The sequence below is a fragment of the Corvus cornix genome, chromosome 2 (assembly GCF_000738735.6).
Source record: "Corvus cornix cornix isolate S_Up_H32 chromosome 2, ASM73873v5, whole genome shotgun sequence".
Classification (NCBI taxonomy): Eukaryota; Metazoa; Chordata; class Aves; order Passeriformes; family Corvidae; genus Corvus; species Corvus cornix.
The window spans coordinates 149,198,443-149,216,586 of NC_046333.1; the positions used below are offsets into that span (position 1 = coordinate 149,198,443).

The window sequence follows — 18,144 nt, forward strand, 5'->3', positions numbered from 1 at the left end:
TTTTGCTTCAAGACCAAAGGAGCTCCCTCCCTCTCAGGCCTCTTTATCCCACGGTCTGATAAGATTGGGCACTAAGTAAATTGCCAGAAAGACCTTTGCTTCCCTTCACCTGCTCTAAATATTAGAGGATATTGACCTCCAGCCCTGTTTTACTTGAAGGAGTTCTTAATTATTTTCTTGTCATTATGAATCAGATATCATAAATCACACCTAGACCCATGGCAGCTGGTATTACAGGGCTGCACAGCCAAACCAGATGATGCTGCAAAGGAAAAATCCAGTGGAGCCTTATCCAGCACTGACTCCTGTGTGCCTCCTCCTGTGGGAACCCAGAGTGCAGAGAATACTTCTCTGCCTGTTTTGAAGAATTTTACCACCCTGAACAACACTGGTTTTGACCTCTGCCCTTGGAAACCACATTATAAACTATGCTCATGCACAGAGGCCATGGATGAATCCAGCTGCTCTGAATGCTTTACAAATAATCAAAGAGGAAAAATGTAAATGCTTTTAGTTCCTTTTAGACTAAAGAGGACAAACAACCAAGGAGAACACAATTTGCACTTTCCGCATTACAGATGGGGAATAGAGAGATCAACACTAATCCAAATTCTTAACCTCTTTCCCAAAAGCTTGTTACTTTTTGATCCAACCCCCAGGAAGAGGCCTGTCAGAGTTTGGCTCCAAACCCCAATCTCCAGAGTCTCAGCCCAGGACCAAAAACCTTGAAATTAAATGATCCTCTCCACTTCTCCCACCCAATCAGCAAATTGTATGAGAGAACTCAGCAGAGGAACCTCCTCTGCCTTTCCACAGATATTCCTGTGCCCATTACCTGATCAGAGGCTGGTGTAAAGCCACCAGGGACGCATGCACCGTGACGGAGACCACGGACAGGTGGAAATAGTCAAACATGACAGGAACATGGTGGTGCAGCCCTCTGCGGGGGTGGAAGTGCAGACACAGCGTGCGGCTGCTGATCACGGGGATCGCTGGGACATCCCTCAGCCTGCAAGGGAAAGGGGTTTACCGGGGTTAGGGAAAGGCTGAGCTGTCACAGCCTGTAAGGTGCTACAGGCAGCAGACAGAGACAGCTTGAGGTGAGATTTTATCACTCCCTACCTTCATACGGGTTAACATAACTGAAGAGCATCTTGTGCTGTACTTGTGCCAAACAGAAATATTAATGCTAATATAGATATAATTAATATAAATAGAAATACAAAAAATGAAGAATATATGTAGAGTTATATATTAATGTATGGTATAAAAGAAAAACAGATGTGACACAATTCTGGTTTTCCCTCGTGGTTGCCCTTGATGTCCAGCTATGCACTAGTAGGGACATCAAGATCTAAATAGCAGAAGGGAATGCATTTAGCAAACAGTTCAGATTATTTGAGTGAGGGACAGCACACTGCTTGTGATTTTCCAACAATCAGCTGAAGCAATCTGTGAGAGTTAGAAGCAGTCCTGTATCAGACACAGCTGAAAACATTCAGAATACCTTTCCAGATTGTCAATCTGAAAAAACTTTTTGGAAGAGGTCAAAACTCAAAAGAGAAAGTGAAGCAACTGAGAGAAACAGTACATGTTGGATTAGCTTCTCCATTTTTTTTCTTTTTTTTTTAGTAAATAAAAGTCAAGACTTTAATTTAAAGTTTGTTTATAACTGTTCCAGAATAACCATCCTAGTGTGCAGTCAACCACATGACATCTGAGTCATCTGTAAGACAGGAGACTGAGCTGTAAAGCTGGAGCATGCCTAACCACATCCTCCCAAGGCAAGTGAAACTTCTAAAGAGGAATTATTTTACAGCATTAAAGATACTTCTGAAGCCTTTTTTTTTCCAAAACTAAGAAAACCTAAGAAGAGATGGTTGAGTGGTGCATGGTTAGCCCCAAGAAATGTTTCAATTATATTTGCAGAATATAATTTTCTAAAAGTCACTACTTTAGTTTATAGTAAGTCACACTAATCTTTCAGGTGATAATAGAAATTAAGTGTATGGGTTAGAGCACAATTTAATAACTTAAATGTTTCAGTTCTTTTTATTCTTGGCTGTAACTTAATGTTTGTTTTTTCTTTCTTCAAGACCCATAAGACAGTCAAGTACCCCTCATCTGAGAGAACAAGTTTTCTCTTTTTGTATCTTGAAGATAACAGAAAGATGTTCTTGAAATTTGTTTAGGTGCTCTGTGGGTATGAATAAAATCCCATGGGGACAGTCTCAGCATGAAACACAGCTCAGATGCTTTCTCTGCACGCTCTACCACTCCCCATAAATGCTGCTCCAGTCATTGGAACACTTTTTCCTGATTCAGGGAGGCTAAATAACATCTGGGATCACACTTTCTGCTGTGTCTCAGGAAGGGATGCTACTCCCACTTCACCTGAGATCACAGAACCAAATTCAGCTAGAGGGAATCAAATTCAATGGGAAAACTCTTTCCTCCTAAAACATAGAGGCAGCTCCGGTTCTTAGTAGAAGAAGAGTACTTATCATGTTCATACTCCTGTCTTCACCTAGAAAATACTTCATCGCCTCCTGAGATAAATGCATTCCTGAGTCACAGACCCTGACCACATGGAGGTCTATGATGGTATTCCTTTTAACAGCAGCAGAGATAGAGCAACACTTAGAACCTTTGAAAAACTCACACTTCAAGGAGAAAAAATGTTTTTCCTTTAAAGAGGAATATGAGATACACTCTTCAAATACAGAGAGGAGAAACAGGGAAACTTCAACACTAAGGCAAAGGGAAGCCTTATTAAAGCTCTCCTTTTTTAAAAAGGACTCATTTCATCAAAGTAATTTTCCAATTGAACGGGTCCCCACATTACCAATTGAGCTTTAAACCAGCACTTACTGTTGTTCACTATCAGTAAAGTGCAGGTCCAGCTTGAGCTGAAAGTCTGCCTCATTCAATGCATCTTCCACCTGCAAAAAGAGAGACAAGGTTACCTTTGTAAGTTGGCACCTACAACACAGAAGGCAAAGCTGGGTGGGTTTGTCTGATAAGAGCAAAGGCAAAACCACACAGCAACAGCAGTATGACAGCACAGAGACAGAAAGAAGCAAATGTGACAGTGAGTCGAGATAATCGCTGAAGGAGTCAGAGGGAACCAGAGCAGTCAGAGGTGTTATCTGCCCCCAGGTGCCCTGACATGTCAAAAAAATCACTCCAGATGAGGAAACAGAGAGCATTAAGCTCTGCATTTGTTGGATACTTGCTCTTTGCACACCAGGAGGGAGAGGAGCATTTCTGTAGCTGCTCTCCCTCCCCGAGTGAGCCTTTGTTTGGGTTGTCTTGTCAGCTGAAAGAAATCAAGGGTTTTCTTGGATGAGAAAGAGCCACAAATCCTTGTGGTTACCTTCCTGTAACTAACACACATTTCAAACTTTACAGCTTAAAACATTCAGAAATGGCTCAAATAATTCTGGAAATTTCTTATCACTCATCATTAATCTTTATGTCCCAGCAAACCAAAGCTTTCCTGCTCCCCGGTCACTCTTTCAGGCCCTTAGCAGATTCATGGAGGTAGTTTGTCATGGATTCTCAGGTAGACCATTTTCCTTCCAAAATTCTAAGGCCTTTGTTGTTTTTAGAACTAAAACAGAAGTTTAACCTGTTGCATGGCTGAGCATGTGGCACAATCCTGCTCATCAAAACCACTGAAGAAATCATGTGTGACTCACTGGTACCTCCATTCTAACTCATCTAACAGGTCCCATCAGTAAAATTGCCCTTCTTTTCTTGTCAATAAAATAGTTTGATTGGATTTTTGGTGCTGGATCTGATAGTTCACTAGCTTCACCTGGAAAGAACTAAATTGGATAACACATCCAAGCTTGGCACAGTTAAAACTGTAATCAATGGAAATAAATAAATTAGAAGGGAAGAGGATTAAGCTGTCCAGCACTTTCTCATTCACTCCTTTGAAATGTCAATTCTTCGCCAAGAAAAATAGGTTTAGTAGAATAAAAAAATAAATTTCTAACAACCTAAATGGAAATATGAGCAAAAAAATACACATTTTATAACCAAAATAGTCTTTTTGTGTGAACGTAAACATATGACAGAATACAACAGGAGGTGCACAGAAATAAAGGTGGAAAAATGAAGGTATCCTCTGTGGATATGGTGTTATAAGTACAACTTATTTTTACCCAATTTTTTCCAGAAAAAGGTGAGGTGAGATGTATGGTTCTGTCTTCTGTCAGTGACAAGCAACAAGAAGAAGCAGAGTACCTGCTCCATCCTGAGGTACCCATTGGAGAAGGGCAATTAATTTCTGTTTGTGCCTGTCTCTTTCCACTGACCATAGATATAGCTTAGAGAAATATCTTGGTCTAGATACACTTGCATTTTAGATGGCTTTAAACAGGCAAGATGAGCTCTGCTTTCCAAAGCTGATCATCATCTTCTTAACAACAGACCACAGACTACACTAAAAATGCACTGAAGGCAACATCAGAGGCATCTACCCTGCTCTGACAGGTAGGATTCATAAAATACGTAACATAAACCGTGTTAAGCCAGGTTTTCCAATGGTGTAACTGCATCGACAATGTACAATATTTTCCTGTTGAAATAAGAAAATTGAGAGCCAAGGATGTGATGTGCTTTGACAAAATCCTGAAAGATGTTAAATTTAATCCCTTCTGAAGTAATGTGGCATTTCTTCTAGCATGGGCACAGGCATAGAGATGTAAGGGGAAAATTCCCACTTCTATTTACTGAAAATGTGCTTTCTCTTTTATGATTGTCTCAAAAAACCTGGAAGCATGCCTTTCATTAAAAAAAAAATTTAAAACTAGAAGATTTTTTCCTTTTTAATGAGTTGTTGTCACTAAAAATCACAGTTTCTGGCAGTGGCAAAGAAACTAATCATTAGTGAAGCTACATTCTGAATTTAAACCAGGAATTCAGTATAGTGCTTCAGACAAAGCAAACCTCCTCCTCCTCCTCCTTCAAATAAAGGGATGAAATTTTGGGTCTGTGCCCAACACTGCTGAGCACATGCAACTGCAACTGAGATCTGAGTGGGTGCTCAAAACAAGTTCCGTAGCTGGTGACACTCTCCCAAAACACCTTGAGGCAATGAGCAGATGCCTGAGAGACCAAGAGATACTCTTCACTGCATGGGGTCATGCAGTAAGGTGCATGAATTGGATATTTTTAATCCCCAAACTGTATTGAAATCAGACTGACCAGAATAGTGCAAAACCCCACCTAAAATCAATCACAGTTCTCACTACAGAGGTAACGTTTTCCCTTTTCTATTGGGGGTGAAAATATTAAGTGAAAATGGGACAGTTAATCAAAAAGTGGATTCTTCATGAGAGAATATCATTACAAGGCTTATGCAGAGGTTGAGACACAGCAGAATTACTTACAGGAACTACTTGGCATGTTACTATACAGCTTTGATACCTGCTGGAGTTTCCTCTGGTTTACTTTTTTCCAGATATTAGAGACATAAGACTCTTTACACAGGAAAACAACAAAATGGTCTTTTCGTAGCTCATACAGAAGAGCAGCTGATACTTCTCTCATTCCTTGACCTCCTGAATGAAATAATATTGTCCTTAAATGGAATACTGGTTGCTTATTTTAGCATTAATGAGACTGTTATAGTTCTGTCCACAGTTATTCTTTACAGACTGTACAATTTTCCAAGAGTTTGATAGACTATGTGATTTTTTTTTCTCTTGAAAAAGAGTTTTGAATTTTCACATCAAATCCCATAAAAAACTACTCTGAAAAATTTATCTGAAATATAATTAGTGTTTGAATGCCTAGGCTAAGTAGTGTCCTCTCAGATATTCTGTAAAGGGTATTCCAGTGGGGTTTTTTAATACTTCTTTGATCTTTTAGAAGAAAAATCACAATTCATGAAAGAGAAAATAAAGATCCATCCCTGGAAGTGTTCAAGGCCAGGCTGGATGGGGCTTTGAGCAACCTGGTCTCATGTAAGTTGACCCTGCCCATGCCAGAGGGTTGGAACTAGGTGATGTTTAAGATTCTTTCCAACCCAAACCATTCTGTGATTCTATGATCTGTGTTTGTAGAAATACATTCATACTAAACAAGGAATATTTTTCTGTTCTGTAATATTCTATACACCTAAACTCCCACCTTGGGCCTCATAGCATGTGCAAAAATACCCCATATTCATCTCTGAGCACACATAATTTTACAGAAGGTGATGTCAAGAGTTCAGGCTGTTTCCTAAGTTCTGACTATCTTGCCAAAGCCCTGCACTCACAGGGAAATGCATTTTATTAAATGCTGTTCAAAATATGTACAATAGGAAGTATTTGCATATGAAAAGTAAAATTATTTTATACAATAAAAAGTATATACAAAGCAAAGTACTCCAATTTCTGTTGGATTGGCCTGGAATCAAATGCATAATTTCATGTTTGCATGCTAATTTTTTCATCTTTGGTTTAGCTTTTAAGAGCTGTGATAATACTGATAACTGAAGCTTCCTGCATCCTTTTGATGTATCTCCCTAATACTTAACCATTTGGCCAGAGTGTCATACTGAATGATCTGAATGTCCCCGCTCACTTAAATTTCTCTGGAAAATACGCAATCTAATATACTGTCATATTCCAGCCTGCCTCACTCTGTCCTCTCCCTGCTAAATTTTCCCTGAACAGGGCCAGCAAGAAAGAAGCCAGACAAGTTACCTGTTCCAATGTTTGATGAAAGAGGCAAAGCTTCTTCTCTGATAAAAAAGAAAGAAAAAGCTTATGAAAATAAATTAGAGTTCTTTGTAGCAACAAAGGCTGCCCCAGCCCTGCAATATGGTTTCCCTTGAATTCAAAAAATTTTGTATGCTGGGATAATATAGAAAAAGGCATCCAATAAATCAGAGAGTTTTAAACCACCATTTATATGGTGAAAAGTATGTTCAGTGCCACTTCAAAGCAAATAATAGCACTTCCTTACATTTAATTCCTAACAAAAAAAAAAAGAGATGTATTTACATATTTAAGCTTATCTGGAGCTTATGCTAGAGGAGGAAGGGCAGAATAAAAAAAAAAAAATAGCAAATTACCTAATTTGGACATTAACATTTGTTTTGCTGTTTGGTTGTCTTTGTCTATTTGGGTTTTTTTGTCTATCTCAGCAAAACATCTCATCAGAAAAACCACCTGAGCACCAGGAGGAACAATGCTCCCTTAATATAATATTGGATAATTCCAGCTCTCACAGCAGAAACTGCATGGACTGTATGAACTCGATACTTCCATTACCCAGACTAACTCTTTTGTCTATTTATCATAACTTCTTCCATCCACAGAAAAAAACAGTGAACAGAACCTTCACCCTGAACCAAGAAAAATCACCATAGCACACAAGAGGCACAAAAAAGGATTCACATCTGTTGTGTGCTAAATAAATTAGGAGTTATGAACGTAGATGATACTTAAAACACTTTAAAAATCTCTAGGTGTCTTGCCAACACCACATTGCAAGGATTTCATCCAACATAGGAGATTATGCGACAAAGATATAAAGCTGTCACTGAATTGTTGTGGATATAGTAGTGGCACACTTCGGTCTCTCCCACATTTATATCAGATTTGCAAAGCTGTGGAGGACAAGACATCAAGGCAGAAAAAAGAAGCCTAAGAGCATTAAACAGAAGTGAATTGTGCTAATCTGCTCAATACAAACAAATTTTTACAGATCTTTATTTTTGTATTTGATTCTTTAGAGTGCCTTCAGCAACTCACCTGGAACAACAAACCTGTTTATCCTCTTATTCTACATCCATGAAAACCCAAAGCTATTGCATCATACAAAGAAAGCTGACTTTCTATGTGCAAAACCTCTCTGTAAGTACAGAATTGGGCAGCTGTCCTCTTCCCAAGGGATCTCCTATGGAAAGCCAAGTGGTGCTGCACGCAGCACATCAAGAGTCACAAGGACTTTTAGCTGTGACGAATCTTGTGGGCTGTTTTTTATTTTCCATTTTGTGAGTGTACAAATTTCCCAAATAATAATGCAAAAATCATCAGAAATCATCCCTGCTCAACACAGTGGAAACTGCTGTAATTTGAGGGGAGGAGTATTTAGTCAGAAATATTCCATAGAGGAAGGATAGAATTAATATTGGATAAAGCATGCTGGGACATTTTCCTAACAAATATTGATAGACTTGCATATAGTAATTTTTCATGTAAGCACAAACCAACAGTTCTAGGGAGGAATAAATCAATGACACTATCTTAAAAAAAAATCAAACCAAACCAAACCAGCAAAAAGAAAGTGGGAGAGAAAAGGAAGCATGTTAAGCTTAAATTAGGTTCTCAAGCTGTTTTAATCTAGATCTATATATAACACATATATATATGCTTTGAAATAGGGCAAAAAAAATTTTAAATCACATCATGATCAAGTATAAAGTTATACAAAGGACAGGTGAGTATCTCTGGCTCTAAGTTCAACACACAGCACATGATACACTCTGGCTGTGTAACTCGTAGGGTCTCTTTTTGATGGCAAGATGACTTTTCAAAGATGCTGACATTGTGTTTCTTGTCACCACTGAGAGCAAGTACCAATGCCATACATTTTGTACCAGTCCTTGGGCAGGCAAAGCCTGGCGATGGCACACTGGACACACCTGAATGCCATTCTACTGTGACACTTTCTCCCCTTCCTATTTAAGATTTCAGTAAAACAGTGCTCTCTGTGAAACAAAATTGCTCCACCCGTGTAGCTCCTGGGAACAGGAATTATAGCTGGAAGACATTGGTTTCACATCAGTAAGATTAAACTAAAGGTGCTCTACAAGATGGGTGTCTCAGATCTTGTTCTTATCTTGTGGGGGTGCTCCTATTGGCTGAAGGAGTGGACGGAAAAAGGGGAGAAGAGTCTCGGGATGGACCTATTGTAGCTGAGGTACCACAGAAAGCAAAGGGGTTGTATACGGACTTTAAAGAAGGGAGAGCTCCCCAGCAGCTCTCCCATGGACTCCTGCAGTCAGGAGCACCAAGGACAAAGTCCAGGAAACCTCTGAGGGGTGGAAAGGGACTGGGTAGCTGTAGAAAATTTCAGTCACAAGAGAGAGAATGAGAAAAAAAGTAATAATAATGGATGGCAATAGTAGCTGGTCCTAGAAAGAAGCAGCAGACTCCCAGTTTTCTCAGGTGGGGCTGATCGGCACAGCTGTATAAAATGAGTGATCCAGTGCACAAAGGACAAATTATGTTCGAGACACTTGAGTTTCTGATATACTGATTTACCAGTGTATGTCAACATCTTATTCCACTAGAAAGCCAAGGTGATGCCTTAGGTTTTTAACTTTTATATTTTTCAAATCCTGTACTGCCTAGTGTGTAACTTTGAAGTTTCATGTGGCCTGTTAGCTACTGTTCTCTCATGCTTGTTAGACATAACAAACCCTCTCTAGGCTTGCTCTTCAAGGACACCAGGCCCCAAAATGTGTAAACTAAAAGCCTCTGAAGAGGAGGGACAAACTTGGGGTAATTACATCATTAACTGAGGTTATAATTGGAGAATTAACCCTGATATGTAAATGGATCAAACTTACAAAAGTGTGAAGAACCCGTGACCCAGGGTCCATCTTGGGTGTAGCCTTTTGACTGCCCAGGGTGTACCTTTGAAGGCCCTTCAAATAAATACCTACTTTTATGCTCTTATTTTTGTCTAGTTCTGTTTTTAGATGGCCACCTCAAGGCATCATTTTTTTGGCACCCCAGATGGGACGACAAGGCTTCTGGAAATCTTCTGGACTGAGAAAGATCTGGCTCAGCTCCTCATAAGCAGGCACGATGCAGAGGGTCTATCTGACCTCATGCAGAGGTTTATAGTGTCAGCATTTACAAACAAATAAATCACAGGTACTGATGGGTACAGGACAGTCAATCTCCTTCTAATGCAGCTGCTGCTGCATTAGTCAGATAAATCATGTTGTTCCCTCCACCAGCTGCCTTCATTAGACCTCTGACAGCACATGGAGCTCTTCACAACTTCTGAAATGGCCATACCTGTGCAATGCACACCTGAAGTTAAGTAAGAGGAATCCCAACCCTGCTGGTTTTTATGTGCATCCCAAAACAACTCACCCTTTCACCATCCAGAAGCAGGTGCACTCTGAAGTTCATCGACTCATTAAGAATGATCTCTTCATTTCTGTACAAAATCTGAAATATTCTGCTGTAAACGTTGTTTTCATGAACGCAGGCCGAGCAAAGGCTGGAATCACCTGCACAAAACACAGACAGACTCCTGGTGTAATTTCAGCAGGGAGATTATTTTTTATCCTATGACTTCATTCCAGGGTTACCTAGGTAGTACTTGTAATAAACACTTGCATTCTCAATAATTAATGGTAGTAGAGCAGACTGTTATTGTGGGTTGCAGGTTCACAGACATATATTTAAAGAAAACAAATGTTAAACTGTAGGCAGGGTGGATTCCAAAATGAGAATACTTGATCCTGTGACAGCTCTTATCCTATTAACTTTCTTTCTAATAAAAGCTAAAGCATCAAATGCTTAACTCAGTGCACCCAGCACCATGGGGACTGTGGGTGTTCACCTGTGAAACTTCATCTTTTATCTGCAATGGGCATCTTTCAGAAGAGGGAGTTTTCTTGTCATCTCTGGTTCTCCCAGAAGTTACTACCTGGGAGGGGGGACCATAATCAATAGCAGCTCTTGAATGTAGAAACTGGAAGTGCAGAGACATCTTGTTAAAATACAGAAACATAAAAACATAGTCTTTGTTTTCAAGATGCCTTTGTAATCCTTCAGGTCCTTGGCACATGTGAGAGATGCCAATTTGGTCCACAAAACTGAGATAAATCTGAGGAACTCAAGAACCAAAACCCTGTAGCTTCTCCACATCAAATTCAGCCAATAGCTTCACCTGTGTGCTGATGTATCACATCATCACAAATAAACATCAAATAAACTCAGATGGGATTTAGCCTTCCTAACTTCCAGGTGCCTCCAGTGTATGTATTTTATTTTGGTTACAATGTGGAATTTAGGATATCATTAAAAAAAAAAATAAGTTCATGCTTTATACTGAGCCAAATTTTTGCTTCAAGTCTACTGCTTGTTGAGCAATTCCCCTTTCAGTAAAACTGTGACTTGCTGAGTTGTACAAACCCACATTGGAGGCAACAATTTGTACTACAGTGAATCCCTTCCAGAGGAGCCTGCAATGATGGTGTGACTTTTAAATGAACAACTGGGCACCAGAGCTAGGCACTTCCAAGGTGTGTCTTGGCTGGTAATCAGAATCCCCTGCTAATTCTACTTTTGTAACCCCAGAGCAACAAAGGTCTGAAACATTTACTTAGAGCTGGTTTTGTCCCTTTCCTGTAGGAATCTGAGTTTTTGAAATATAATCCTTTAGCAAAAGGTATTTTCAAACTCTCCTGACAAGGGGTGCTTAAAAAAAGGTGTACCTGAACCAGTCCTTCAGAGAGAGACAGATCTGTGATCATCATCAGGAAGTCAGAAGGCACATGCTTTTTAGAAAGTATAGTTTTTCAGAAGGTACTTCTGGGAATTTTCCCCTTTGAAGAATTGTTTTGGATCCACCAGCTGTGGTGAAATAAAAGTCCAGGGGCTGCTGGTTTGTCAGGAGTTTCAAATCAGGACAAGTCTATTCTGCTGAGGTTTGTACATAATTTGCAGTCATAGGTCAGTGAGTCAAAACTGACAGAGGATTAAATATTTTATGAGATAAATTTTGGTTAGAGGCAATAAAAATAGAAGAATAGAAAGGACTTCAAAACAACCAAAAAACCCAAAGAAAAAGGTACTGAAGACAAGTATACAAGTGAATGGAGTTTTGTCATTATAATGATTAATTTTGTGGTGCCAGTCTGCTGGAACTGGAACAGCATGGACACAGAAATATCTCAAAAAAGACAAACAAACAAACAAACAAACACATAATATGGGGCAAAATTGACTAAATGCCAATAAGACCAATAGGACTTGAGCTAATTAATTAGCAGAAGCATAGTGATGTCATCCAGGCTATATTAAAATAATTTTCCTATTACTGACTTTTATCAAGCACACCCAGGAGCAGCCCAAGTATTTCTTCCTGCTATTGCTCTTCCCATCACCCATCCTGCACAATAGTTATGCATAAATCCAGGCAGCCTAGATAAATAAACATTTATTTTCATGTGCTACACCAGTTAGGCTAGAATGTTTCAGCCTGATTAGCTCTTCAAAAGCATGCAGCCATATTTATTTTAATTTAAACCTCATGATATTACAGACACTGCAAAAATCATATTAGAGGTATAATGCATTCTTACTCCTAGCTGGCAGACAAAGGAAACTTTATGTTATTTGATTTGGATATTGATATACTGGCACTCTTCTCAGATGGAAAGCTTAATCTCATTTTCTTTTCAAACACACTCCTGAGCAGACCACTCCTCATGTGTAATTGCTTTAGGAGCTGGATTTGAAAGGTGGCATAAGGAGTCATTTCTCTTGTTGGAAAGGTCAAAGCCAATGACACACTACAGTGTTTGGGGCTGCCTCAAATCAGAGTATGATGTTACAGGGCCAAAAATCACTGGTTTAAGCAGGGAGACCTACTTTGCAGACATCTGGCAGAGAACTACAGCAGATGAGTGACTAATCCTCCCCTAAACTCATCCATCCCTGCCTACTCAAACGGCCACAGGCAGTTTCTTCCCTCTTAGAGTATGACCTAAGGCTGCAGCAGGAATTTCCTCAGAGGAGAGCTTGGCAGTCTTGGCAGTGCTGACAGCAATGCAGGGATCCTGCCTCTCAAATCAAAGGGGAATGACAACATCTCTACAGATGTTTTCCTTCAGGCTGCAGCACCTACTGGTGAATTCTGTGCTTTAAGGTACAGACAGGGACCAGGCTGCATCACTTTGCTTGAGCTTCTTGCACTAACTAGAAGTGGTTGCTGCTACAAACATATCCTTCCTTAGCCTACTCCATGAAAGCACCATCATCCCAGAACCTTTTCCAAACTTCCCCTATTCCTGGGATTCCTTCTGAAACTTATGTCTCTCTAAACCCTAGGCGTGTCTGCTGACAGACAGTGGCACTAAGGCTGGCATTTGTCACAGCTGCCACCATTCAGAGAGGGTTGCTGGCAGAAGACACAGCAGGTGCATCCCTGTGTTCATACAAGCGCCTTGTCCTTTGGCAGAGGAGGGTGTGAGACAGAAGATCAGAACCATAGGTTTTCCCACATCTATTTCTAGCACAACTTCAGCAAACGTCTCAGCACTCACAGGCAGCCCAAAGGAGACAGGCACAATCAGTAGACACTGCTGGGAGCTCCCATTCCCAGGTGAGACCTGGAGCTAGGAGTCTACTGACCTGCATTTATTCTACAGTTTCAAAGGCTTGAGCTTTGGTGAATACAGAAAAGAACTCTAATTTTGTGGTAGTGAATTTTTGATCAGTAAATTTACCTGTCAGGAGATTTATTTGGGACACGTACAGTATTCCTTAAGCTAGAAGGAATCCTGTTTTCCTGTCTCCTCTTCCTAAATGTCTATTCCATTTACTGCTTATTGTCTTTGGGTTGAATAGTTCTTTAATTTATCTGGAAAGCAAAAGAGCTCTCAGGGCTGTGAGAAACATGGTAAGTATGAAGAGGAGAGTTGTGCTCCACAGGCATTCAGAGAATGAGAAAAGCCTGTTTATGCATCCTTCTCTTACTATTCTTACCATGCCATCCCACCATCATTCCTAAAAATTCCTTCACAGGTTACTGAAGAATGGCATTTTTAAAAAGGAAGGGAAAAAGGCTCTTTGCAGTTGTGGATGCTTTCATACACAGGGTACTTGCACAGACCAGCCACTATATCATGTCCTGATTTCCCACTCTCTCCATATGCAATCTTCCAGGCTTCCCCATATACACTCTAATCTACCTAACTTAACTTTCCCATCTGGGAGTTTCTATAGATGGAGGTTTCTAAATATTATTGCAGCACATCATACAGAAATTACTCATCTCTTTAAAGATTCAGAGAGAGGTTATTTAGATCCTGGAGGCCCCTGAAAAATTCTTTCCAGATAATCTTACAAGAAAGGAATTGATGGATAGTTGACCTGTAAACAATTTTGTTACATATTTACAACCTAATTTAGTGAGAATAGAAACCATATTAATCTGACCACTGCCAGGACAAAGGCACTGAGGTGGGTTGGGTTGGTGGATGTCTGAGGCAGATGAGAGGAGAGGAGAGGAGAGGAGAGGATGAGAAGAATGGAGAAAGAAGTAAGCAATGGATAAGAAAGTGTTTGAACATCTTTTAGAAAAAGCACTGTAACCTGAAGGACACCATCAGAAACCTTAGCCTTATACAGAAATATGTGTCAAACCCACTGATCAAACCCACTTAACCATAGCTTTGAGTGTTGGCAGTAGGTATAATTTGATGAAGTTGATAATGATAATCATCTTCTGTTGACTGTTGTGCTATTTGTGTTTTGAAGGAGTGTGATATGCCAGAACAATTGACATTTCTACTTGAAATCCCCACTGGTGCATCAGCTGAAAGTGCTGCTGGCCAGACTGGCAGCATCCCTCAGCTGGTGCAAAGCTGTGACAGGGACTCAAATTTTCCTGATTTTCAAATATTCTCATTTGTGTCATTTCCCCCAAGAGAACCCTCACACCACTCCCATTACTGTGAGGAGAGGGAAACATTTCTAGGGAAAAGTAATGGAAGGTGGTGACAATATTCTGAAGGTCAGAACTGTTCCCCTGAACTTTCTGTGATCCTAATACACACACCAGATAGAGTAGCACTCCTCCCAAACTCCAGTGGTCAATTATCCCAATTGTTTTCTCCAGGTAATCCAAATTACACATTTCTCAACTCTGAGCATTTATAGCATAATTTCTCTGCTTTCATCATGCCTAAATTATATCAATTTCCTTCAAAGTTCCTTTATTTGAACCCTCCACTCATTTTTTTAACTGCTATAAAAATGGTTTGAGAAGTTTCATGATTGTTCTGTATCAATAACTCTCCCATGGAGCAAACAATGACACATGCATATCTCAACCTCTGATTTCTGCCAGGGAGAGACTCTGAAATGGCAAAGTCTTGGTGTAGCTGCAACTTGATGATGAATGGTTTTCCCAGAGCCACCAGAGTAACATGAGCCCTTGCTGTTTGCAAAGCAATAGAATTGGCTGGTTCGTATGCCCTCTGCATTCTGTTTGCCATGTCAGTGACTGGAGTGCCCCAATCTAGCCACCTAGAATCTTTCCATAATTACATTTTTAATTGTGCTTCCTCATGATGTCTCTACCTGCCAAAGAAGGAATGAATATCAACCAACAACCTTTTCAAGGATGGTAAGCACCCTAGTCTGCAAACCCAGATTTGCCCAGCAGTATTAACCTCTGAGAAGTAATGGAGGTTTGTTCATATTTATTTTTTCAAGGCTTGAAAACATATAAATTCCTCATAGCACAGCCCTTAATGAAGAACTAGTGCATGAGGGAATGCTCCTCTGATAGGAGGATACCTTGAAAGCCATGAGTGAAAGACAGTTTGCATTGGAGAGGCTAGAAAAGGAAAGTTAAAAAATCCTTCATTACCTCACTTCACATTACTTTCTAGCTCTGCTTCCAACAGGTACTAGAAGCATGAAGAAAGCCTTGGAATTCATTCTTTGGTTTATTTTAAAGTTTACTATCTTACTATGAATAACTTTTAATAGTGTTAGATTTCTCCACACAACAAGGAGTGAGACTTAAATGAAAAGTGAAAAATTTGTTTCTCCAAAGGAAACACATTAAAACCTCCTGCAGAGCAAATTTTATCCTACACAACTTTTGTTTTTAAACCTATAGGTCTTGGCTACAGAATGATGAGAATTTCAGGGGGAAACAACACACTTATACCCCTCTGTACGTTTTTCTTTTAGTATAGTTTAACTTCTGGGTTTGACAAAGGAAGAGCAGAGACAGGATTTACATGAACTCTATCCTCTATTCTGCAGCCCATAAAAGTAATATTAGTTACTACTTTTTCAAAGTAAGGAAGGAGGACCTGTGACAATTCAGTCACTACACGCTGCTGCTGAAAACATTACATTGCTTCCTATCCCCAGTGCAAGGCAGAGAACAAAGAAAGTAATACTTTTTTTAAATTCTAAATATAAAATTACAACTCCTGGCCTTTTAGAAGGACATCTTCAGTTTTGCAACCAGCTCTCTCTAGAATTAGCTCTCTGCAGTTTCATGAGCACTGTGTCAGAGATCTAAAATAAATAGGGAATGCTTATACAGTCAGGAAAAATCCATATGGAAAACAGATCTAGCTTCAGATCTAGCCTCTTTAATGTCTTTATGACTACAGCACTGGAAATTAGATAATTACTCAAATGCTGGCAACTTCTTGAATCTCTCTTGCTATCTGGGAAAAGCAGTATTATTATGCTGCTATTCAGATAAATGGAAAAGCAGGATTCTGCTAAGTTTTGCTTTAATGAAAGAGATGCTCTTCAATAATGTAGGGAAATCAAGATACTGCAGCTGTAAAAAGAGCTTTACTGTAAATATTTCTTTATAAATAACAGTGCACACTTAAACATTTCTATTTTAGCCTAATTCATGGCCACAAGAAGCCTGTCATAGCCTTTATACTTGTGTTTCCACACAGGAAAATCCCAGAGGCAGATGATACCTTTAAAGGCAGATGGGTTCATTCTCCCAGGTCACTCGTGCACAGACGGAGAGAGGGCACTGCAAGGCACTCACTTGAGAATGATCTGTGAACATTTTGAAACTTTCCTGCCCACGAACCTTATGTTGCTGCCCACACTGCCATGTGGTGTCAGCAGTTCATGTGATCTCTCTGAATATGCCTCTGTGGAAAACCGGCTGTTGGTAAATCCCAGCAGAAGGCAGTTTGAACCCAGCTACATGTCTTGCCCTGGAGCCACTTGGAAGAAATCACACAGTCAATTAAACAGTGGTGAACAGGGAGGGTGACAATAAACAGGTAGAGAGAGTATCATAAAATAATCACAAAATCACAGAATGGTTTGGGGTGGTAGAGATCTTAAAGACCCTTTAGTTCCAACCCCCTGCCATGGGCAGGGACAGCTTCCACTATTCCAGGTTGCTTCAACTCCATCCAACCTGGCCTTGAACATCTCCAGGGATGTGGCATCCACAACTTCTCTGTGCAGCCTGTACCAGAGCCTCACCACCCTCACAGGAAAGAAAGTATTTCTTCCTAACATCTAATCTAAATCTCTCATCTTTTAGATTAAAACTGTTGCCCTTGTCCTATCTCTATGTGTGTAAAAAGTCTCTCTCTCTCTCTCTCTTTTAAGTACTGGAAGGCTGCAATGAGGTCTCCCCAAAGCATTTCAAATCTGTTTGGACTAGTTGTAATCCACCTACCTGTAATTGGAGTGATCTCTACAGCATACAACATCCTGGTTGGTACTGCCATAAACATAACCCAAATCTATCTCATGGATGACCATCTCCCTCACCCACCCATCCTCATGCTGTCTTGTTCCTTGGCCTTTACTATCTGAAATTCCCACTAACCTCACAAGCAGAGCTGGTTCTTGCTCAGAATCCTTACAAAAAAAGAACAGATTTTCTAAGTTTCCTTGTCATCTCAAGTCTTCTACTATTGTTGGAATTCTTAAATACTTGCAGGTCACACTATTTTGGTATTTTTAGAGAAAATTAAGACATGTAAGTATTCTTCATATGAACAGTATGTCAGAGCCATCTTGCCAGAAACTAAGCAAGCACTGTGCTGCAAAATACAAGCAAAGAAGATCAGAAAACCTAGTGCAAATATCCCCGTTTATCTAACTTTCTTTTTTTCCTTTACCATCTGTTGGAGCCATATGCCTTCTTAAATAAGTGCTAATTATAGGTCTCCACAAATACTAATCAAATAGTGGCAACTGTTGCAAACTTCAGCTGGAATTTTCATTTCTCCTTGATAAAAATCCCTCCAAATCAGGCTCCAAGAGGGTTGCCTTTCTCTGGTTTTCTGGACTCAGGTACACAGCAGTTACAGCTGTCACACTCATGTCTGTGTTAAGACATGGGAGTTATTCGTAAGAAGCTGGGGAA

At 39.9% G+C, this 18,144-nt stretch overlaps 1 protein-coding gene across 7 annotated transcripts in view; it reads right to left on the reverse strand.

Moving 5' to 3' along the window:
• FAM135B (family with sequence similarity 135 member B) overlaps positions 1 to 18,144 on the reverse strand; it is a 271,095-nt gene that overhangs the window by 64,589 nt on the left and 188,362 nt on the right. For all 7 annotated transcript variants that reach the window (XM_019289330.1, XM_019289329.1, XM_010404724.4 and 4 more), the window contains 3 exons: positions 10,116 to 10,255; positions 2,872 to 2,942; positions 836 to 1,009 (listed from right to left, as the gene is read on the reverse strand). In XM_019289330.1, the coding sequence (XP_019144875.1) occupies positions 836 to 1,009; positions 2,872 to 2,942; positions 10,116 to 10,255 (385 nt within the window). The remainder of the gene's footprint in view (positions 1 to 835; positions 1,010 to 2,871; positions 2,943 to 10,115; positions 10,256 to 18,144) is intronic.